Source organism: Melospiza georgiana, chromosome 1 (genome assembly GCF_028018845.1).
Source record: "Melospiza georgiana isolate bMelGeo1 chromosome 1, bMelGeo1.pri, whole genome shotgun sequence".
NCBI classification, from domain to species: Eukaryota; Metazoa; Chordata; class Aves; order Passeriformes; family Passerellidae; genus Melospiza; species Melospiza georgiana.
The window spans coordinates 133,977,695-134,001,355 of NC_080430.1; the positions used below are offsets into that span (position 1 = coordinate 133,977,695).

Genomic DNA, 23,661 nt, shown 5'->3' on the forward strand with positions numbered 1-23,661 from the left:
CAGCAGCGACACTGCATCCCCACCTGAAGCCCAGCCCCCTTCCTTGTGCCGGCTCTCATGTTCACAGACCCTCTGCCAGGGCAATACAACTTCCAAAGCTGGAAATGGATGATTGTTCTTTTTTTGTTTGTTTTTCTTTTTTTTTTTCCCCCCCCTGCGTTGTATGCTGCTGGTTCAGTGAATTGCTTCTGTCCATAGAGGAAGGGGGTGGCGGGGCTGGGGCAGGGGGAGCCATTGACCGGGGTCGAAGCAAAGGGGAGCAAGGAAAGCAGGTCTGCTTGTCCTCTTGGCTCTTTTCCATCATCCAGCTCTGCCTTTTGAGCTTAAAGGTATGTGTTACCACAGAATTTGTTAAACAATCAGCATTTCCTCTTTAATACAGTCGTGAGAATAAATATGCTTTGTTCTCCTGAGATGGTGGGTGGGAGGGAACACTCACAGCACAAGATGGGGTAGGGCCAACTTTAGTCCGGTGAATATTTTCCTGTAATTTTTTCCCAGACAGGATTATGCATGTATGTGCCTTACAGTAGGGATCCCCTGGTCATTTGGGACAAACCACTACAAACTGACATGAAAAAAGCTTTGGAATATTTGATACAATACTGGTAGAGCTTTAAGGAAAACCAGCATTCACCATGCTTTCCTATTGTTATTGAGCTCTCTGAAGTTATATACCCAGCTCATCTGCATAGTGGACATAATGAAATATGCATTTCATACCCATAGTGAAATAAATCTTCAGTTGGCTTGCTACCTGTGATTGTGATGCCATATGCTTGGCTGAGCATTGTTCCTGATGGATCACTGTGCAAGGATGCCTTACACTGGGGCTGAGCTTGGTGAGTCACTGCAGTAGAATGCACGGTGGAAAAGGCTCCTTTCCCCAGTTACTCAGAGGTAAAATATTTCTGGATTCATGCCTGGTTTGTGCTAGGAATATTAAGGATGGTTTTGTTTTTCTGATAAAGTTCCATTAAGAGAGCATATGATCATTGCTCCAGTTAGCACTGAATTCTCTCGGACTGCAGCTGAGTTTTCCTTTCCAAAACAGTTATGTAGCTGTGTCTGGAGCATGCCTTGAAACAGTATGGTTGGTTTCTGTGTTGAACACACAGGACTGCATTTACTCTTTCATCTTTGCTTTATCTTTAGTTCCCAGTGGCAAACTGGCATTGAGCCCTCATCTGAAACATGGACCACAGCAAATCTAAAATTTTTCAAGCTTTGATGCTGTAATTAGAAGATGAAAAATCATGTGGTTTTGTTTTTGTTTTTTTTTTGTTTTTTTTTAAGCTCTGTTAAAATTATCATAGTTCTTCAAAATTATGAGTAGAATTAAAGCTATGTTTCTAATCAAAATCAAAGCACTGTAAGAAGTGCCCACATTTTCCTGTGGTGGAAATCTGATGAGGCCCAGAGTGAAGTAGTGCTGGAGATGGAGGTCAGTCAGTAAAGGCATTTTCTGTGCACAGGTGTCTGTGCAAGGTGTTGATCGTCTCTCATGACAACTGGATGAGAGTGACTGAGTGCAGAACTTGCTCTGCCAGCAGCAAACACAGCAAAAGCAGACAACCAAAGAGAAAGTGGTGAAGGACTGAGCAGTCTTTTGTCTCTGAGTTCAGTAAACCTATGCCATCAGGATGGGAGAAAGACAGGCCAGTCCCCAAATCAAAGTGTTTGTCTCTCCATTTATTGAATCCTAACCTCTTCTTAACATTTATTTTTTGCATTTGTTCTGTTTCTAAGGGGGTGACCACCTGGTTTCAGAGGGCAGCATTGTCATCTGAGCTGCCTGTGGTTCTGATGTTTTTTTGACCAAAAAAAGCACCATGCTGAGCATAGTGAGGATTTCTGCTTGTTTCTGCTGAAGACACAATACTACAACCTTGAGGCAGGTGCTTTTAATGTACAAGTTGATCTGGTAATCAAGTAATTGTAAGAAAAATAGGGTGATGCATGAGACCATGATTTATTTGACATCAGAATATTTGACTTCATTTCATAATCCCTGCTGTAGGCACAAAGCCTTGGTGGTGACAATGGGGAAACCTTTTCTCTCCCCATCATCTTTCCTCATGTTCTCTTCTCTTGTTGTTCCCTATGTCACTCGCTGCTTTTACTTCCCTCAAGCAAAAGAAACGGGATGTATTTAGTGCCTTTCCTTAAAACCTTTGGAACTATGGGATGCCTTCTCTGCTCTCAGCCTGGGTCTGACACCCTTCGCAGCTGGTGCTTCTTTATGCCCACCAGGACCATGTGAGGCTGAACCAGAGCGGTGGAGGAATGTGTGGATATCTGATATGGTTCTTAATGAGGAGTTCAAGCTGGTACTTATAACTAAGCAGAAGGTTAGGCACAGATACTAATCCAGAAACAGCAATGGAAGCACTTCAAGTTGTGAGGGAGGTTATAAGTGTGTGCCTTGTGCGTCTGGGGTCTGGGAAGTGTGTCTGTCAGAGCTGGGCACCTGCTTGTGTACAAAATGCCCTAATGTCACCTTTAGTGTGAGCCCTGAGGACCAGTTTTCTCTGAGCCAAGGGCTGAAAAGGCATCCAAACAGCTCTGCATGGGTAAGACAGTGAGGGCTGCGGACTTGTCACCTTGCATGAAAAGCCCTTGGACTGCACAGAGTAGACTTTGCTCCTTCCAGCAGCATTAAATGACCCACCCAATTGGACATCCTGTCTCACCCTGGTGGTGGAAGGAAACATTTATCCAGAAGGGACTATCATAGCCAGAGCAGTGCATCCCTTATTTGCCTTATCTCTGGAGCTCATACAGGCAATTTCACTCTGCCATACATAAAGGAAGCAACACCTGTTATTAAAACACCTTGGAAAGCATTAGCAAATAGCTGTTATAGACATCAAACACAGGAGAGATAAGCACTTGGATAAAACAACAAATTGTGTGCCCTCAATACCATGAAGGCAGCACTGAGGGAAATGAATTTTCCCATAAGCAATATTCAGGAAAACCTGCAGATACTGCAAGAAGTGAGAGGAAAGGATGGAGACTTAGAAAGCACAAGCATTCTCCTTTCTCAGGGGTGGGAGGACAGGTGGTGGGTCTGTTCTGCACAGACAACAAAGGAAATGTTCAATTTCAAAATGAAGTTCTGATAGTATGAAACCTGAATGGAGATCCTGGGGATTTAACTGGTTTAGAGTTTGGTGTTCCTATAAACTTCCTTCAGCCCAGGAATTTAATTCTGTGTTATCCAAGTTTTTGTCAATGTGTCCAGGCTCCTTGTTCCCTGGGCATTGGAACCTTTATGTTCTTGGTGTGATAGGATGTCCTCCAGGATGCCAGGCTCTGTCTTGTTCTGCAGGAACCTATAAGACCTCTTTGTGCTAGGCCTTTCTAGGCTTCTCATCCCTAGAAAATAAAAAGTCTGAAATATTAGCAGCCCTGTGGATGTGTGAGTCCTTGGCAACTGTGCAGCTCAAGAAATCAGAAAAGAACGAGGCAGGTCCTGAAAATAATCTGTTTCTTTTTTTTTCAGAAGTTCGTTAGAAACTGCTCTGCTGGTTCAAAGCCTGCTGAATTTGATGAGCTGGCATTTTCTGATAAAAACCTATTTTGACAAAAATTCCTGCCAGCTGTAGGACATTCCTTATTGCCTGGTGGAGCAGCAGTGGCCAGCGGGAGCCAGGCTGGCACACTCCGAGCCCTGTGCAGGGAGTGCAGCCCTGTTCAACCTGTGCCTGGCCAGGTCCCCGAGCTGCCTTCCCGCCAGGCAGCAGCAGAGAGGAGCAGCCCTACAGGCAGCCAGGTCCCTCACAGCCTGGAGCAGCCCTACAGGCAGCCGGGCCCCTCACAGCCTGGAGCAGCCCTACAGCCAGCCGGGCCCCTCACAGCCTGGAGCAGCCCTACAGGCAGCCAGCCCTCACAGCCTGGAGCAGCCCTACAGGCAGCCGGGCCCCTCACAGCCTGGAGCAGCCCTACAGGCAGCCGGGTCACTCAGCCTGGAGCAGCCCTACAGGCAGCCAGGTCACCCACAGCCTGGAGCAGCCCTACAGGCAGCCGGGCCCCTCACAGCCTGGAGCAGCCCTACAGGCAGCCAGCCCTCACAGCCTGGAGCAGCCCTACAGGCAGCCGGGCCCCTCACAGCCTGGAGCAGCCCTACAGGCAGCCGGGCCCCTCACAGCCTGGAGCAGCCCTACAGGCAGCCAGCCCTCACAGCCTGGAGCAGCCCTGCAGGCAGCCGGGCCCCTCACAGCCTGGAGCAGCCCTACAGGCAGCCGGGCCCCTCACAGCCTGGAGCAGCCCTACAGGCAGCCAGGTCACTCACAGCCTGGAGCAGCCCTACAGGCAGCCAGCCCTCACAGCCTGGAGCAGCCCTACAGGCAGCCGGGTCACTCAGCCTGGAGCAGCCCTACAGGCAGCCAGCCCTCACAGCCTGGAGCAGCCCTACAGGCAGCCGGGTCACTCAGCCTGGAGCAGCCCTACAGGCAGCCAGGTCACCCACAGCCTGGAGCAGCCCTACAGGCAGCCGGGCCCCTCACAGCCTGGAGCAGCCCTACAGGCAGCCGGGTCACTCACAGCCTGGAGCAGCCCTACGGGCAGCCGGGTCACTCACAGCCCCTGCAGCCAGTGCCTGCAAGGGCCTGGCCCTCCCCTCCCTTACTCTGTTGACAATGGGGCTACCAGAGCTCTGTCTCTCCAGAGCAGTTTCTAATTTGTTTATTGATGTTGACAAAAGCCCATTTTTACTTCTGTCAGCAGAGGTGATGTGTCTGTAAATGAACAGGCTGCTCTGCCTCCCTCATTATCAGCAAAATTGCCAGCTAAGCACTAACTTCTGGACCCTCTGTGGCTGATACACGGAGCAGAGCAGCAAAACAAGTGGTCTATTTACATTTCACTACGCTGGAGGTGAGAAAAAAATGTGGTTTTAACCCCTGAATTGACTGAGTTCGTAACCAGGAAATGTATGTGAATGCAGGTGGCCCTTAGTTTCATGGGCCCTTAGTTTCATTTCTGATCATAACTGATCTCAAATAACTGGGGCTTTTGTAAGGTCTAGCTATTTTGCCTCAATTCATACTTTCTGAATAAAAGTCAGGAGATATAGATGGGGATGACAACAAGCTGATAACCCTGAAGTGATTTTCATGTTGTTCCATATAACAATATATATAACATATACATAAAAGAACATTGACTCAGATTATTGTAGGCACAACATTAAAAAATGACTATTAACTTGAGATTATTACAGGGAGATTGCTTTAATTAAGACTATCATATTTGTGCCTCTCCCTTACTGAGATCCTATTCCTATGCTGTTTTGATACATTTTATGCTTTTGTTGGGCACCTAAATAACTGGACAGGTTCAGTGGGGAGATTGTCACAAGCAGAAGTGGAAGGCTGTCCCTTTGGCTTTGGTTGTGTGGCAGCCAGCAGAAAGAGAGTCTGACACACAGCCGATGGATGGGTGGTCAGGGGAGATTGTCACAGTTTTGTTCACTTTGGAGAAGCCTCAGCATTGAAACCCTGCTGGCAGCACTGGGATTGCTGTTGGAAAGGCCGTGTTTAGGCTAGACCTTGTCCTTGTGCGAGACCAGGCTGCACAGAGCGGGCTTGGGCCAGGGATATCCAAGTGCTTGGCAGATATTTGGTGGCAAAGAGGTGATACAACATTTTGCAAAGTATTGGGAGTATTCTGGAGTGTTTAATCCACCATTCTCTGTGGGCATTCCCAACTCTCTGTGCTGCAGTTGCATCACATAAATTAAATTGCCACATCAAAACATTCAGCATCCAGCCCAGGTATTTTTTTAAAACAACAGCTAATTTCATCAAAAGCCATTTCTCCTATGTTCCCAGATGTTTTTACCCTCTTTGGCTCAGTCATCTCTATCCCAGGAAACAAAATAATGTTCTGTATTGGTCCTGGATGGAGAATTTCCCTGGGCCAGATGTGGTCCTGTAGTTCCTTTCTGTCCATGAAAAAGCTTGGCTCTGTGTGGCTGGACTTCTGTCAGCAATCGAGTGTAACTGGACAGGATGGCGGTAGCAGAGCTGCCGGGGGTCAGTCCTGGCCCCGTGAAGAGACTGCAAGGCGGTGGCACTGCCTGCTGTGGGACACCAGGGCAGGGAGACACGGAGCGTTGCAGTGTGGTGGTGGTGTTTGGAATAGGCAGGAGCACAGGGTGGGGAAGTGTCCTTAGAGTGGATGAACGAGTGGACTTGTGAGCACAGAGTGGGAGTTTGGGGCGACAGCCACGCAACTCCCAGCAGCACGCCCAGGAGCAGCGCGACAACTGCTCCTCGTCCCTGGGGCGCCGGGCCAGCTGCCCACAGGCTCTGCGGCTCCTCGTTGTGCAGCCGGGAGGAGTTTCCCGCAGAGCGGAGCCGGGCTGGCAGCAGAGCCGTGCTGCGCAGTGCCTTGATCCCGACGCGACGCTTCCCGGCCAAAGAGCCCTTGGGGCGCGGGCTGCGCTGGGAGCAGCAGCTGGAGAGGGGAAGGGATGCCAGAAAACGCCCTTCCTCCTTCGGCCTCCCGGCTTGCACAAGTGTGCCTGTGAAAAACGCATGTGTTTTATGATTGGCTTTTCGCAAATATTAAAATGAATATTATATGTGTTGTGTTGGAAAGTAACGCTGTATTAATTCTCTTAAGTACTGTGTTAAATGTAGTTTTAGGTTATAAAAAATGTTAAAATAGAACCATGTAGGATATGTAGGATACTTTTACTAAAGAAAGGACTCGCAGCGAGGTAGCAGCCACAGGACACCTAAATCTTTCAGAGAAAAAGAATTTATTGCCCTCTTATCGGAAGAAACGAACTTCTTCCCGAAGGTGCTGTTAGGATTCGGAGGAAGAAGCTGACGATGACCAGACAGAATCCTGTATTTGAATGGAATTTATGCATCATGTATGAAGTGTATGAATATGCAACAGGCTATTGCTTTTAAGGGCTAATCCTCTGTTAACGGGTGTCCTTTTTCGGGCTCGTGCTGCCCAGAAAAAGGTACCCGGACGTCTATAACTCTTTGTATTTATTGTCCTAATTCAATTTGTCCAAATTATTATTACTCTAATTGTATTACTATTTTAATAACCATTTTATTACTATTAAACTTTAAAAATTTTAAAAACAAGTGATTGGTGTTTTTCACAGTGCCTTTTGTCCCACAGCTTTGCACGCTCCCAAAGGTGCCCCTGCATATACATCACCCCTCTCAGCTCTCTCCGTGTTTTCGGAGTGCAGCCCCTGACCCAGGAGCCAGCCCAATGCCAGCAGGGCTCCAGCACTGGCACAGCCTTCCAAAATCACTGCTGTGAAGCTGAATCTCATTTAAACCTGCGTGCTCAGGTATAGGCAAAAGGGGAATTACCAGCTACTTTAATTTGTGCTTTTCCAGAGCTCTCCTTTTTTTTTCCTATGATGAGCCAGTGCAGCCTTCCAGCAGAATTAATGGCTGCCTGGGGAGTGCCAACCCCTGCCACTGCCAGAAACCTTCACTGAGTAGCCCCCTTTTCTCTCCAGGCTGTGAAAGGAATTTAAACTTTTCCAACAGGTTACCATCAAGATGATATTCTTAAATCAACACTGCTCTGGGACTGAGCTAACAAGAAGGAGGTTGTTTGAAACATTTCTATTCCAGGTTTGACTTGAGTACAATTTTTGTGCATGTGTAAACCCAGAGGAAATTGTGTTTAACAGTGTAGTTCATTGGAAGCATGAATACCTTCTCCTGCTCAGAAATTAACCCTAAAATAATTATCTTGGGAGCAAACTGTGCAAGAGCCTGTGCTATGACACAGGAAGGGGGATCAGGCCACCAGTGGAGTTTCAGCATGTGCTTGGTGGGTTTCTTTGAGAAAAACATTTCCAGATAATGCAAATGGGGCAGTTTCTCCCTTCCTTTAGCTAAATCACTCCTTAGCAACAAAGGAGACGCAGACCTGCGGCATCCCCAGATTTTGGACAGGGATATGACCTTTGGAGCGTTTTATCATTGCTTACAGCCCTCCTTAAAGCAGTGACTTGGGGCCAGGAAGGTCACTGGTCTGTACTGACTCTTGGGCTAATGGTTACAAACACCTGGGGCCAGGTACCTTTAGCCTGCCAGCGTGGCCACCCTGCCGGGAACCATCAGGTTGGTTTGCAGAGGTGGTTTGCAAGAAAAAAGTGCATTCTGGGGTTACTCAGACCCACTGCTGGGAACCCTACAAGACGTTGCTCTCTACTCCCCACCTAGCTGATGGCTCCAATCCTCCCACAGAGTTTAATTTGATGCAAATTTGATTAATTTGGCCTTCTGTACCATGGATCTCCTGTGCCTTTGTCATATGGAAAAGCTGGAAGATGGCAACTTCCTGGACTGTAGGCACTTTTCTCAAGAAATGCCTCTCTCATATATTTGCTGAGACAATGGGAATCTGGCAATTCTTAGCTAAGGAATGCAAAACCATACGAGGAGGTGCCATCACTGGGTGATTGTCTCTGCTGCATTGGCTCAGCCCCTCACTGCTGGGTGTGCGGGCAGCCAGGGACGGGGTGGAACCGTGTGTTCATCATTCACCTTTACTACACGCTCCCCTTGCAGCAAAGGAGCTGCAGAGGAGGAGCACACAGAATGGGCTGCCCTGCTCCTGTGCAGTGCCAAAAAACACCTGAAAGAGCTCGTGATCCTGGGCTGGTGCTGCGCTTTGCTCCGGTGTCTCTGGGCAAAACTGAGCCTGCTGCCCCAGGCATCTCTGCCCAGGCCTGGCTCCTCCACTTCTTCCTCCCCTCACCTGGTGCCATCAGCACCATCCTGGCCCTGCAGGACAGCAGACCCTGCCAGGGTTCCTTTCTCACCAGCAGCCCTCTGAGCCACTTGCCAGCTAGATCCATTTCAGTGCCACTGCAGAGATATTATCAGGGGCTGAGGCTGGTTCCCAGCTGTGAGCTGGGTTCTAGAGGCATTTATTTCCAAGCACAAGAATTGGCAAAGCTGGCTTGTGCTCCTTGCAGATGTCTATGATGTGGTCCTTGAGCCGAGAGACTGACAAGGGGTGTGAAGAGCAGCCAGGCCTTTACTCTCCTGCATACACACAGGCAGAGAATGTGAAAACATCCACCTCCTCTAATTATACACTGTGGCTTCCAGTACAGCTTTTATAACTCTGGATGGCATGGCAATCTCTGGTGGGAAGTGAAACTTTTTGAATTCTCTTTTGCCCTTACGTACTTCATCTATTTCAAGCTCTCCCAGGTAAAGCAGGAGACAGAAGTCATTCCCCAGAGCAGATGAACTCCCTTCTTTTCTCCCATCTAGATACATTTAAATGTCTGCAACTTAATTGCATCATAAAGAATCCCATCCCTTCCCTGGCAATGGTTGCTGAGAAGGCAGCAGTTCCTGTGATGACAAGGGATGGGGAATCAGCGTGAGGGTGCCAGAGGAGCTAAGAGCCCTGAGTGGCCACCAAGGGAGGTTCCATTATCTCATGGTCTCTTCTGGCTTCATGTCTGCTGAGCATGGGCAATGAATATTATTATTTCAAAGAAGTGCGTCATCAAAGCATTTCTCTGCATTATTCAGACTGTCAGAAATAAACCACTGGAGAGCAATGCTAGCTCTAAACAGCTAGAGGGATTGAGGAAATTGTGGTTTGCTCACAGTACTTGGGATGAGGAACAAAACTTCCTCACTGAGAGCAGGCAACCTTTCCTTATGACCTGATAACAGGGGTGTCTCTGCTGCACAGCTGCAGCTGCAAACCAGACAGCATTGCTGTAGGATCCTGTTCTTCCTGTTGACAGACCAGATGGTCCTGATCCACAGGTCTCAGACCCAGCACTTTCCCTCACCATGCTCACAAATCCCTGAGAGTCATCACAGCCATCTGCAACCTTCAGAGTAATTCATTTGTGTTGCCTTCCAAAGGGCACAGTACTGGGGTTTCTGCAAAGACAGGGTTTCACCTAAGAGAAATAATATGCAGTAAGGTCAGTGTTAGCCACCAGTGAGCTGCAGCTGCCTGTGCAAGTCAGGCAGCCATATTCTCTCTCTTTTTTTTCCATTTTTTTTTAAGAACTGTAACCATGTCTACACAGATGCATTTGTCATGCTCTGCCTCCATCCATATGAAAAGGCGTACCTCCCTGTCCCTGTGGATTTAGGGTGATATGGGGAGAACCCAGAGTCTCATCAAGTTCTGCACCGAGCTTCTGGGTGCCCCATGTCACAACACTCACTGCATTGTTATTGTAAAAAAAAGAAAACATTAGGAAATAGGAAATGTAGCCCTTTCCTTTCCTTTCCTTTCCTTTCGTCTCAAACTGTTGAGAAAACAGAAAGTAGTTTCTGACTGTATGCTTTTAGGAGAAATGAACACCTGAGGGCTCCCTCTCCTGGCATCATTGCTGCTCTGACCTTCCAGGACAGAGCAATAAATACCAAACTTTCAGCAGTGCTGTTATTAAACACAAAGATTTCAGCTTAACTCCTGCAGTCCCCTTGACAATGTTTCTGGGGCTTGGCTCTCTGCAGGCCCAGATGAGCCTGAAAAGGAGAAGTCTGGAAAGAGAAGGGCTGGTGCAGGTGGGGCAGCAGCCTGGGGATGTGCCCTAAAGCCAGTGCCCAGATCCATCCTCCAAGAGGCTGTGGAGGGGGGATGCTGCCCCAACAGCTCCATGGAGTATGTAGAGAATTCAGGGGGAACTGTAGCACGTGAAAGTGCAAAATTTTCTCCTTTCTCACACTTGTTCTGACACAGCTTCTCTGGACTGCAGAGCCAGCAGCAGCCTCTGGCCCTACTCTCATGTGCATGGAAGAAGAAATGTTGTAGGTCTGGGTCAACTCAATTAACAAGTGGAAAAAAACTTGTCTCAAATCTTTGAAATTTTTTTATTGCTCAGAGAAACAGACAGGAGAGACTGAAATGCCATGTGGGCAAACAACATTTAGAAACCTGAAAGACACTCATCACATGAACAACACATTGTAGATGCATATTAATGTTAAAAAAATAAAAACCATTAAGCTGGAAGTATAACCACAAGGGATATTTCTTGAACAAATATCAAGCTTGATATTTCCTGAACAAATATCAAGGAATAGGGGAACAAAGGTCAGCCAACCTGTTCCAAATGTTCACTGGACAGCAAGAGTGAAGAAAAGCTTCTTTGAATTCCTGGAGCTTTTGACTCCTGCAATTATTTCCTAAATCATGTGGAGCGCTATGTTAGGAATATTAACATTTTAGACAAATGATCTAGAAAATAAAACAGAGTACTGTGTACACTGAGGAGAAAGAGAGGGCCAAGTGACTGAACTGCTTTGACAGGATGTTTTTAGATTAATTTATCATTTATCTGTTAAGAAGAGCTGCTTTTAGCAGTAGTTCTTGTAAAATGCAAGGTCATTAAAGCTTTCATGTGCCCTACTGTGCAGCAGATAATTAAAGGCATATCTGAAACAAACTCAAAGCAGGAGTTTTGTATAGAGAAATGTACCTGGGTAGCACAAGCATTGAGAACAGGGTACAGTGTGAGAGCCCCCCTGCTGAAATGTCTCCATTTCTGCAGGTACTGAACCAATGAGAACTAATTGAAACCACACACCTACAGATGGCACAACCACATCTTCATTCTGCTTTCAGACATTCTCTGATTCACCCAAGTCTAGTTAGTTTAGTTATTCTGACTGGAGTTGGCCATAAATCTGACCACTCTGGAGAAGGTATGGTACTAGAAACACTTCATGATCATGAGCACATCACAGAATTCAGAGAGAACAAGCCTGCGCTGTGACCACTGACAGTGATGTGCAGTTCTACTCACAGTTCTGCGGGCCTAAAGACCAGAATTAGGGCACTGCACCAGGGTCACCCTCACACTTTAATGGACCACAGCAACTCCCTACACCCCTTTAGTCACATCTGTTAGCATGAGTAAACATGGTCACATGACAAAGGTTTTATTTCCTCTCATGCACTGACTTCGCAGGGACTTGTAAGGACTTAAGTTTAGTTAAGCTATTCAAAGATATCCACCAAAGAAATACATGGACACCAGGTGAGGCTAATTTTGCCTTGTGAATGTCCTGCTGCAAACTCTTTGTCAGATGGCTCCTTAGCTTAATTTACACTTTTGGCCCTCAGTAGATCACTGACAAGAAACCTCACAACTAATGAGGTCATACAGTCGTGGTTCCCAGTGGAAATAAGATTTTTGGCTGTTTTAACAGATCCAGAACCTAACGGACACTTTAATTACTACATTCACCATAAATGCAACAGCCTTAATTTTATTTATCCTGAACCCTTCACTCCATTAGAAACCACCTTTTCTGAGGCATAGTGTGCACCAAGAAACTAAGAACTGTGTCCATAAGCAGACAGAAGCAAGGAAATAGAAATGCTCATGCTAAACTGCACATTAATAAATGGGATATCCACAGCTTTTCAGTTATCTATCTCTCTGGTCACAGCCGTACTGGCAGGAACATTCTATCACTCAGTACAACTGCATGGGACTAGCAAGTGCCACAGGCTTTGCAACACCAAAAGCAAATGCAGTGGAGCAACAGCAACTGTGAGATTTATGCCCATGTTGCTCTCAGTTTAGTATGATATGACATGGTACCAACATGAGAACATATTCCTCTTTATGAAGCCAAAAACCATTTGAAATGCAATGTTGCTTCAACTCAGTTAAGCATATCTGCACTGGAAATCTGATAAGTTCAACTACTCTCGTCCTCAGTCTGTTTCAGAATAAACATGAGATGATGGTGACTGATATTTTTCTGGTATTTTTGCTCCTGTAAGTTCCTTGTTGAATCATCTAAAGACAAATAACAGCTATAAACCCAGCAAACACTATTCATGTTTAACCATTTACTGAAAAAACATTAAGTATAAAAAGATAGGGAGACTTTTCAGCAACAAAAATGGGAGGTAGACACCTCAGTTTAAAGTGATTTGAAGGCCATTCACAATCTCCCTTGGCACTTTAGTAATTATTAATTACTAATTATTAATCTAAATTTAAAAAATATGACAGTAAATGATTATGTCTCTGTTATATACAAAGATAATAAAATCAGAAAATTAAGAGACCATGAGCACCTGTGAAAACAATTCTAAAACGATTTAAAAAAATTGCTTCCATTTCACTCATGTGGAAAAAGTGAACAGAAAAATTACTGTTGTTTCTATAAACACCTTGCACCACAAGACACAAGATCAAGAACAAATCCAAAATGCTGATGACCATCTCCTCTGCTCTATCATAGCCTCTTTCTCTACATCACTGTAACACAACTCTACCTCAAATACATGTTTGAGATGTCATGTGTAGGCCACACCCAAGAAAAACAATGATAAACTGCAAGAGAAGAGACAGAATTACACACTACTGTATGACACAAGAAATATTAAAATTTCAAGTGAGAGTCACTGCAAATAAGTGATCTTTAAAAATTCCTCCTGAAATACTCACCTAATTCAGTACAAATCCTGTGCTGTGTAAAAGTCGACATATATTTGCTAAACATTACACTTCAAAATAACTTCAAAAAAGGAACAACGATTTAAGGTATTTTCAGAGAATTTCAGAGTTGGCAACCTCTTCTGTCAATCAGATGCTCAAATTGTTGTCTCAAAGTCAGCGGTCCATATCTTATCAAAAGGCATAAAATAATTTTAATATTATTCTAATAATAACAACAGTACGTTTACTTCTGTCTTATTTGCATGAAACTTTCTTTTTAAAGGCCTATGGCTTAGTGTTCACAAATTAAAAAAAAACCTTATAAATACAGAAAAATAAAGCTTAATAGCACACAATATAAAAAATGACAAGTTTCAAACCCATTACATTGTTATTGTTGAAAAGTGCACGACAATTAATCTGCAGGTCAGAGGTGCTTTGATCATGTTCATATTTTCCATGATTAAATCCTTAACAGTTTTTCATCTTCTCAATTAAATGAGAAATCTTTGATCCACCAAGGTTTTGGATGCCAAATTCTTCTGCCCAAGTGTAGTACGAATAAACCTAAATATCTAAGAACATTTGGAAAACATGTATTAATGAAGAGATACTTACACTAGTATGTTTCAGTATCTAACATAAATAGTAAATTCAGGTCATCTTTAGATTGTAAATAATATGAATTAGGTGCTTAATTTCCTTTAGCATTTTTAAAACATTTTCCACTACCTTTCCACCCTAAATTATAATAGAATTATGTGAGAATAATTTTAACAGATATTCCTGTTTTCTGTTAAAAATTATTTGTAACCTCTTCATTCATGATCACCATGTGAACAAAATTAATTTCTCGCTAGTATGACCAAAAACCCCAAAACTATTTCATAAGGTCTCAGTATAATCTTCTCTCACTGCACACTGCTAACTCACTGCATTTATTATCTAGTTAACTATTTAAACTGCCATACTGACTCCCATTTAAAAAATGTTATTTTGTTCTTAAATTGGAATTTACCTCTTGTTGCAAATATGTTAGAATAGCTGCTAAAACAAAACTTTGGGAAGCTAAATCCACAACCGAGAAAAACAGGATATCAAAGATGAGCAGTGTTGTTTCATTGCCATAATAGAGAACGTCAGTGAAAGAGTGTCCTTCATCTAGGAAAGAGAACATTTTATTTAAAAAAATTAGCATTTCTGTGAGTTGCAAGTTTGTGGAGTTCATCAGTCCATGTTAAGGAAGATGATAAGAAAAAGGAAGATCAGAGACAGAGCAATTTATAACATTCTATGGCAAAGCAGAGATAGTCCTGTCGTTCTATTGAAAAATAATACAAATTTTTCACTTATAAAATGGCATCATACTGATGAACACAATAGGTAAAACCCGTGTGCCACACACAACTCTATTTAATCCTGAAATCTCAATCAAGTTATTTTAAAAAGTTGTTTTAAATCAAGAAGCAGATGTAGCTTCCTTGTCATTGAAAATTTTAGTAGCTGTTAGCTCTGGCTCCAACTCAACAAAATCATAAAAACATATGCAAATGCCTTATTCAAGAGGTTCAGAGCTTTGCATTATTTTTGTTTAATCATTCCACAGATAATGGGTCTTTTAAGGTGAAAGTACCTTTTTCACAGCCAAAGTACTCTAGCCCATTTACCTACCTCAAAATTTTATCAAAAAGCAACATTTCTATAAGAGAAAAGAATATGTAAACAATTACAGAAAACAAACATATTCTTTTCCCTTTTCCTACTTTTTAAAAAAAATATCCAATACAAGTTTGACTGGAAGCAGTGTATTTTCATTATAAATTGTATATTTCAGTGCCATGGAATCCTGATTTATATCTAAACTTCTAGGAACCACAGCAGTCTAGATTATCAAACAATGTATTTCTATCAATGCTTATGTTTATGAATTTCATAAACATGTGCATATCTGTCACTTTCAGCTGCCTTAAATAAAAAACAACATCACAGTCAAATAACTAATTATAAACAGGATTTCTGTAACCTAAAGAACTTCTCCTAAATCCCTCCTTCACAAGTAGTCCTTCAGTGATCTCTCCTACTGTAAAGTGCATTTTAGATTGTAAATCCTGGGAAATAAATCTACACAGAAACCAGGATACTTAACATAGTACAAATACCACACATCTTTTTACCATTATAAAAAATACTTTTCTCTATTGGTTCCATGAATTCCATGCCAAGAATGCGTTCAAGCAGCAACTTATCTTTGACAATATAATCCATTTCTTTATGAACCTGTAACAAAAAGAAAAACAACAGTTCTTGTTTTATGATTTCAAACCTGCTACAATGTGAAGTACAGTTACTTAGATCTTTAGGAATGAAACAAAACCCACTGGTCTATTCCAAGACAAAAATAAGTCCATAACAAAAAAGGATTTGTCATTTTTAAGTGCAATCTGCACTGCTGGACAGCACTCCAATTGTTTTGTTTGGTTTCTTTTTTTTTTTGAATGAAGCACTGTTCTGGATGCCATACAAACTTTAGCAACAAATCTTAAAGCACATATGCTTAAAGAAGAATTATAGTCCATTAGATTTACAATTTTTAGTTTGTACTTTAAGTATGTTTTCCTTAATATAATAATGACAATATACATACGTGATCAATAAAAGAACTGAGGAATTTGTTCATGGCATTGTAGGCCCTTGTGCTTTGTTCAAAGCTATTTGCAGATGAGTCCAAAAGCCTGGCAGGACCACGTTTCTGAAATACAACAGGACCAAGACTTTACCAGAGAAATTTCATATTTTAAATAAGATTTAAAGAATACCAATATCTCACTTACTCTTGTTAAGGTTTCATGAATCCAGTCATAGTTTAGCCGCATTTTTCTTGAAATGGAAATCTGAAATGTCTGGCCATCTGTGTTTGGTAACAAACCTCTCTGACTACACAGATTTTCCTATACAATTAAAGCAATTGTAAATTAACATTATTAATGTCATTCATAGACCCAAAAATAGTCAAAAGCTTTTCATTTCCTCTCTTTCATATATAGATAATAGTTAATATCTCTAAATATTTGAAATCACAGCACTCTTGTTCTACTGCAGCAAGATTTCCTTAGGACATGAAATCCTGACCCCTGCTGTCACAAAGTCATATTTCTCTTTTCACCTGTTTGGTTTATTACCTTCTAATAATACATATTCTGATATTTATTCTGAAGACCTTTCTTTTAGGTCTATCATTTCTTCTATACTTGTCTCACTTTTTTTGTTTCTTTGTTTGGATTCCTGACTTTTTCCATGTCTTTTTCAGGTCACATTTATTAAATCTCAGAAACTGCAAGAAAATAAAAAAATCAACATCTCCATGGGGAAAACCCCTTGTTTTTCCCAGAATCATATTAAAATAAGCACTTAGGAAAAAAATTGTAGGAACACCTAAAAACATTATTAATAAGATTCCTCTGTATTTCAGTGTTTGCAATTTAATTTTCACATGGTTTTGTTTTTTTCTGTCTACTTAGCATTGAAATAGCAATATCCTTATTTAAGGTACTTTCATAGTTGTCCCTAAAAAGAAACAAGATGTCATGAAATTTAATGCAGTCTCTGATCTTGTATTAGACATTTTATATTTGCCTGAGTTTGCAGCAAAGATATAACATATGACAAACTATAAAAATACTTATACAAATTAATTTCTATAAAGCATGGGTTGAATCACCATAGTAGAAGAGATGGAATAAAGGAACTGATTGGCAGATTACAAGTTTCTGTATTAGTGTTTCAGATCTGTCTCTTTACAAAAGCCTTTTGGTATGCACCTTTTTGAATGTGGCTGTGACCTTATGAAAAGCTTACATAATAATAAGAGGGTTCTTAACTACATGAAAAAAAACTTTTTAAGAGAAACAGGAACTTAATATCCTTGAGATGTGAAGAAATAACAAGATGAAATAGTGAAGAAGAAGAAAGATGAGCTAGTTGAAAGAACTACTGAATCATGTATTTACATACTAACAGCTGCTATCTTTAAGTAATATGGTTCAGTGTAGTGCAAATATAATGCAAAGGTGAGGTGGTCTTTATATAAAATAAATAATTGAGCAGATATAAACTTGAATACTTTTACTTACTGCTTCTCTCTTCAGGTTCATATTCATTTCTTCCATATTGGTATCTGCATGTCCATGCACTGAGCGACCATGGATGTAATGACCAAAGCAGTTGTGTGACAAGAGAAACACTGAAATCTAAGAGATGAGGGAAGAGAGGACACTTTTATCAACAATTACAACTTTATTTTTGATCTTCTGAATTCATAGCGAAGACCAGTCAAACCAGCTGGTCCTGTTACAAATACAAAATAGGCAGATACCGAAAAAATTATGGGAGATAAATATTTAGCAACTCTTTTACTCATCAGTTTTATCTATATCTAACTAGAAACACATACCAGCTTCAAGTTTAGTTTATCAACAGCAGGGATCTGCTGCTGCCTAATTCTATTGAGACAAGAAATTAAAGCTATTAGATTTTTTTTTATTCAAAGGTTATTTCTGTGCTACATAATACATATGCATGATTCCAGCTGCACTCCTAAAAGACTGCATTTAACAGAACTTCATTCAGTATGATGCAATGATTATATATCTCATAAACTCCAAAATGAATTCTTTTCTACAATCCAGGTACCACATAGGTGTCTCACAGAAAAGGAATAACCATGTCTGGAAAGATTGATAAAAGAGGTAAATCAGTATTTTTAAGAAGTTCTGGAAAATGTGGTAATCCAATGAGTTCTGACTGCACTCTTCTTTGGTTAAAAGGGAATTCCTGCAGTACAAAGCTTCAAAACCCATTTGTAAAGAGAAAGTTCAGATGTGAGTGAGAGAAAATGCATGCAAAAGGTGGTAACTGTTAAGAGGGACAAAATGAAGTTCAGCAGTTGAGGAACAAGCACAAGATAGGAGAAGAAACTGGACATATATGTATTAAATAAAACCAAGACAAGTTTCAAGTCAGAAGGACTAAAACACAAACCAGTATACAGAATGGCAGTAAATGGTTCCACACCTAATTTCTATTACAACTTTTTATTTTTAGGTTCTTTATCAGCACATGTAACCAATTTAAGCTAAAAAAAAGAAAAACAACCAAAAAACCTAAAAATCAGGTGTTTAAAAGAACATATTGATACCTATACTTCTGAAATAATTTTCCAATTAAAGTTTAACTGAAATCTTGCAGAGTTCATCAATAAAATAAGCTGAAGGAGACATCACCTTTGGCTGTTAGCTAGTAATCTAAATTAAATGAAAAAATATTATTTAATATTGTTAACACTATCTTATGTACTATTCTATTTAAAATGCCAGAGATGAGACACAGAAATACTTACATTGCTCACGCAACACAAATCAACAAATTGGCTTATCTTATCTTCAACAAATCTTTCATAAATCACAGCAAAAAATATAATCTGAAATAAACCAACCAAATTTTCTTTCATTAGTTCATCAGATTTGATGTTATTAAGCAATTAATTTCAGTACTTAACACCCACAAAAAACAGACTTTGGTAATGGCCACTATTGGATTGGACTTAATGAAAAGGGATTGACATACTACTTCCTTTAAGAAGTAAAGTTGTAGTAAGAACCTGCTTTTTATTTTGAACTTGTCAGATTCTTCAAACTTGTTTAAAATAAAACAAAGTACGTGCATAAATTCACATCTTTGAGAGGATTAAAATTCTGATCCAAAGTCCGATGTCTGATATCTCAGAAGATTCATTTTAAGCCCTAAAGGTGTACTATGCTAAAACAACTAAGCATAACAGTTAAGAACATACCCTATGCTACGATAAAGCAGTTTGGACAGTCTAGAGATTTATTCTAGCTTCCAAGAATCAGCCTGAAAGTGATAACTCAGGATATCATGTGTTTCACATACTTGTAGGATGGCAATGGCTACCCAGAGTGCAGCAGACACACCAAATCTTAAAATGCGGCTCCAAGGAGCTACATAGCTCTCACTGCTTCTTGAGAGACTGGAAGAAGCATCCATTAAAGCCAGGTTTGAAAATCCCACCACCTGAAGAGATAAGAAGGTCAATATAACAACAGGTGAGAATGAATAATACTAATTAGGATTCTGCTGTTTACATCATAACAGGAGATAAGAAAAAATAATGTAAAACTAACCTGGGAATAGTAGCCTGCTCACCATGACAGAGCTCAACTGTATGATCCAAAAGTCAATATTGGGTTCTACTGGAAAACTCCAAAAGATTCTACTGCTGTACTGCATAGGGATATAACTTCAACCAAATTTCAGCTCTTTGGTACTATATATTCCAGTGTTAAAGCAAATTTTCATGTGCTTTGCAACTCTTAAAAGACTGATTTATTATGTTTATGTTGCATAGAAATATATTTTCCTTCACCATCTGTATGGTTGAATTTTTTAAACAAAAAAATCTAGAAAAAGGTCTAAAATAAAAAATATGAGAGGAACTTCAACTATGTGTTGAAATACTTAAGGGGTGAAAAATTAGTGAAAATCTTTCATAACAGAAGTTGCACCAAAATATACTTGTGGTGGGTTGACCATTTCCTCATGTCCTAGTGCTTGTCACTTGGGAGGAGAGACACCCACCTCACTACATCTTCCTTTCAGATAACTGCAGAGTGCAGTAAGAACAGGTACTCTCTTTTCTCCCTCTCTTGTAACTGCACCTAAGTTGGTCCTGGCCTGTATTTACCAACAGCAAAAATGCTCACACAGTGAATGAAGAAAGTTTCAGGACTTTCATTATTTAATTTAAAGGAAAAATTTTAAAAGGACTATAAAATTGGATAAAAGTGTTAAAATATGTATAAGAACCTCACAAAAACAACTATATGCTACACACTTTAAGAATACTTCCCAAGATATAAAAAAATTACTAAACTACAAAAGAAACAAACCCAAACATTTTTTAAAAGTTAAAGCACAGTTTCTCACACATCCTGAAGCTGTAACTGGAGGCATACTGCCATTGGGAACAGAACTGGGACATTTTATTTCCTGCATAATAAAAGGCAGCTGCAGCAATTAGCAGGAAGGAAGTTCAGTTTAGACAAATATGAAATCAGAAATAAAGCTGTAGACTGTGTCAGGAAGGTGCTAGTAGGTAAATAAAGAATCGAGTGTGTACACAGATTTATCAGTCTCTTAAGCCCTTTAAGGTAACTCATTACCTTAAAAAAATCCCCAAACATTACCTCAGAGATCTTTGTTAGATCTCTAAGGTAATTAAAGGTTGGATTTTTTTTTTAAGTCTTCCTTAATTAAATATTGCAATAACCTATCCATACAGATAAATTTCAAAATTCATTACAATAATTATTTTACTAAGTTACAGGATTTCAGTTGAATTTAAAGGTGATTTACTATTACTACACAGAATGCAAGAATTAAACATCAGACCCTTATGTTACACTCTGGTTGTGAATTATAAATAATAATAATAGTAATATTACCTCTAGAAAAAAAAGAACGGCAAGCACTTGAAGGAGAGGATTTATTTTCCTCACTGTCTGAATTTCATTCCACTCATTTGCTATAAAGTATGTCCTCCATATGCTCACAGGTGCAGCAGTACTTTTAGTAACACCTTCACCTAAAAAGAGTACATATAGTAAGCTCTAAAATTTAATATCTGAGAGTAATATCTGAATTTCACCAAAGCTGCTTATACAAACAAGCACAGTTTGAATTACCTTCAACTGCTTTAAGAACTTTGCCCTTAGGTCTTTCCCAGTCAATAAAGAAAATATCAATAGCAAGTTGTGAAACCAGCAAGTGTAAAAATTGCAGAGCCTAAGAGAGAAAAGAAAGGACAGAAACAGCATACACACAAAGATGGAGGAATAGTTATTGCATGGATTATTCATTAAACATAACAAGCAATATCTTGATTGTACATGAGACTGCAGCTTTATTACCAACTTTTGATAATCTTTTGTTTGTTTAAAAGCTTGGAATAATGTGAACTCCAAAATCATGGAGAATATACAGCAAAGTAACAAATTACAAAAACCTGACTATTTCCCCATAACATACTAACCTGGACTACAAATTCCAATACAGTATAATATCCACAACTGATACAATATTTGTGTGTGCCATGAAGACAGAGCAGTGATCTTAGAATTCTACATATTTGAATGTAATTATTTGGATCTCTCTTCTTTCTAATCAGAAACTCACAGCACTTACATTCTGCTTTAAATGGAAGTACTTGTTCTCTTGATTTGATGCTATTTTATTTGGGTTTCTTTGTACCTTTATCATTAAAAGAATGATTTTTCAGTCTTTCTTTTGTGACCTTCTTGAGACATTTATTTTCCTATAAAGACTCCACAAAATAAATTTCTATGGAAAAATGACTTAATTCTCAGAAGAACATAATTATTAGGACATAACATCCACACACTAATAACTAATAACTAATAACTGTACAAGATATTTAAAAACAAGCCTACTGAAAATAGGATACATACATAGAAGCATGCTGACATGTATTTTATGGTGAGGAAAAAATTATTTACCTTTAAACTAAACGCACATGCTATGTATGTAACAAAATCTTCTTCTTGAGATGGAAGAGGTAAAAGGACAGATACAAACTGCTGAGCCTATAATTGAAAAGTTACATTGAAACAGTACATGTGGGATATGTGACAACATAATTAAAAATGCTAAAATGTGAATAAACTTTCCAGAAAAAGATCAATGAATGTGTAAAATATTTTAAATTACTATTAAGCAGACTGCAAGTACAACAAATCCTAAGAAAAAGAAACAGATGAACACAAAATTTAAGCACACAAAACAGAATGATATATAGAACTTGCCTCAACAGTCTGACAAGAAAAAAAAAAAAAAAGAAAAAAAAAGAAAATTAATGTCCATGTAAAAATATATTTAATATTACTAGGTTTTCAGACATCCAAAACTGGAAGAACACTTACTTTGAAGAATACAAGCCAATAAATTCCTGTGCCCACTGTGATGATAAAGAAAACGTTGGCAAGGTCTCCAGCATAGAACAGTAAGAACTTGAAAACTGTCTGCAATTATAAAAACACACTGTAGACATCTGTAAAACTAATTAAGTAATGCATATGCTCATAATGCATTCATAGAAAATGCTATGTAGCTCACATAGGAAACTCTAGTACTGAAAAGTAGCCCTGAAAAGTAGCTTTCCACTGTGGTTATATATTTATGGTATTTTCACTAGCTGAAACTCCTACATGCTGGTTGTTGTTCAAGGAAGAATTAATCTGAAAAACGAGTCTACTCAACTGATCAGAATAGCCCTGAAAACACCTCTATTTTCAGAGCAGCTTTTCCTCAATGACAATATCAGAATCAAACAGAATGCAAAACAACTACTTCCTCAAGTGAGCCTAACTCTGGGGCACAGTTCTGTGCAGCTAGGCTAGAAATTATTTCAGTTACCTTAGGAAAATGAACTGTTACAATCACAGGGAATGACAGCTAAGGTGCCCTTAAAGAGAGGAAGAGCTGTCCCATTTCAGCTTGGCAGCTGTCCATACCTGCAAGTCAATTATAGAGCTTCCTGTCCGCCTCTTCCAGCCTGCAGTCTTGAGAAGAGACCATAACACTGCCAGTCCACCCAACACACCCAGTGCAATCTGAAAATAACAAAAAACGATTTGCAGATATTTTTAAAAGACAAAATATAGAAGTAATCATTATATCGACAAATTAAAGGGAATTACAACTTACATCAGTCTGAATCTGAGCCTCTCTCTGATTCATCTCATAGCTGACTGCGAAAGAAACCTGAATATTAAAATACAAAAAGTAAATATGCATAGTAATTCTGAAGTGCTACAACCACTATAGACAGCTTTCAGTTTTAACTGGTGGGAATTCCCATCTAGGGCTACTATACAAGTACCACATACACCGTTTTACTGCAGATGACCTGGTGTGCTCTGTTGCCAGGCTCAGTACCAGCACGCACTATGCAACTCTTATGCAGATTCTACCAGCAGTAATGCTGGGGATGGGTGCCTGCCATCTGCAAGTTACCAGCTATGCCTATTTGTAATTCTTCAAATGTGCATAAATTTTTCCTCCTGAAAGGAGGAAACACTGAATGTTTGATACTTCCCCTTTTATCACTGATTAAAGCTGATTAA

General features: G+C 40.4%; 1 protein-coding gene across 3 annotated transcripts in view; it reads right to left on the bottom strand.

Moving 5' to 3' along the window:
- Positions 1-13,812: 13,812 nt before the first annotated feature.
- TMEM67 (transmembrane protein 67) overlaps positions 13,813-23,661 on the bottom strand; it is a 29,343-nt gene continuing 19,494 nt past the window's right edge. For 2 of the 3 annotated variants that reach the window (XM_058038633.1, XM_058038648.1), the window contains 14 exons: positions 23,243-23,299; positions 23,050-23,148; positions 22,459-22,557; positions 22,036-22,122; positions 21,205-21,304; positions 20,965-21,104; positions 19,394-19,534; positions 18,840-18,920; positions 17,575-17,691; positions 16,276-16,392; positions 16,089-16,193; positions 15,619-15,721; positions 14,463-14,605; positions 13,813-14,019 (listed from right to left, as the gene is read on the bottom strand). In XM_058038633.1, coding sequence (XP_057894616.1) covers positions 13,939-14,019; positions 14,463-14,605; positions 15,619-15,721; positions 16,089-16,193; positions 16,276-16,392; positions 17,575-17,691; positions 18,840-18,920; positions 19,394-19,534; positions 20,965-21,104; positions 21,205-21,304; positions 22,036-22,122; positions 22,459-22,557; positions 23,050-23,148; positions 23,243-23,299 — 1,470 coding nt within the window. In that variant the 3' untranslated portion in view covers positions 13,813-13,938. The remainder of the gene's footprint in view (positions 14,020-14,462; positions 14,606-15,618; positions 15,722-16,088; positions 16,194-16,275; positions 16,393-17,574; positions 17,692-18,839; positions 18,921-19,393; positions 19,535-20,964; positions 21,105-21,204; positions 21,305-22,035; positions 22,123-22,458; positions 22,558-23,049; positions 23,149-23,242; positions 23,300-23,661) is intronic. The other variant, XM_058038642.1, reaches the window with a different exon arrangement.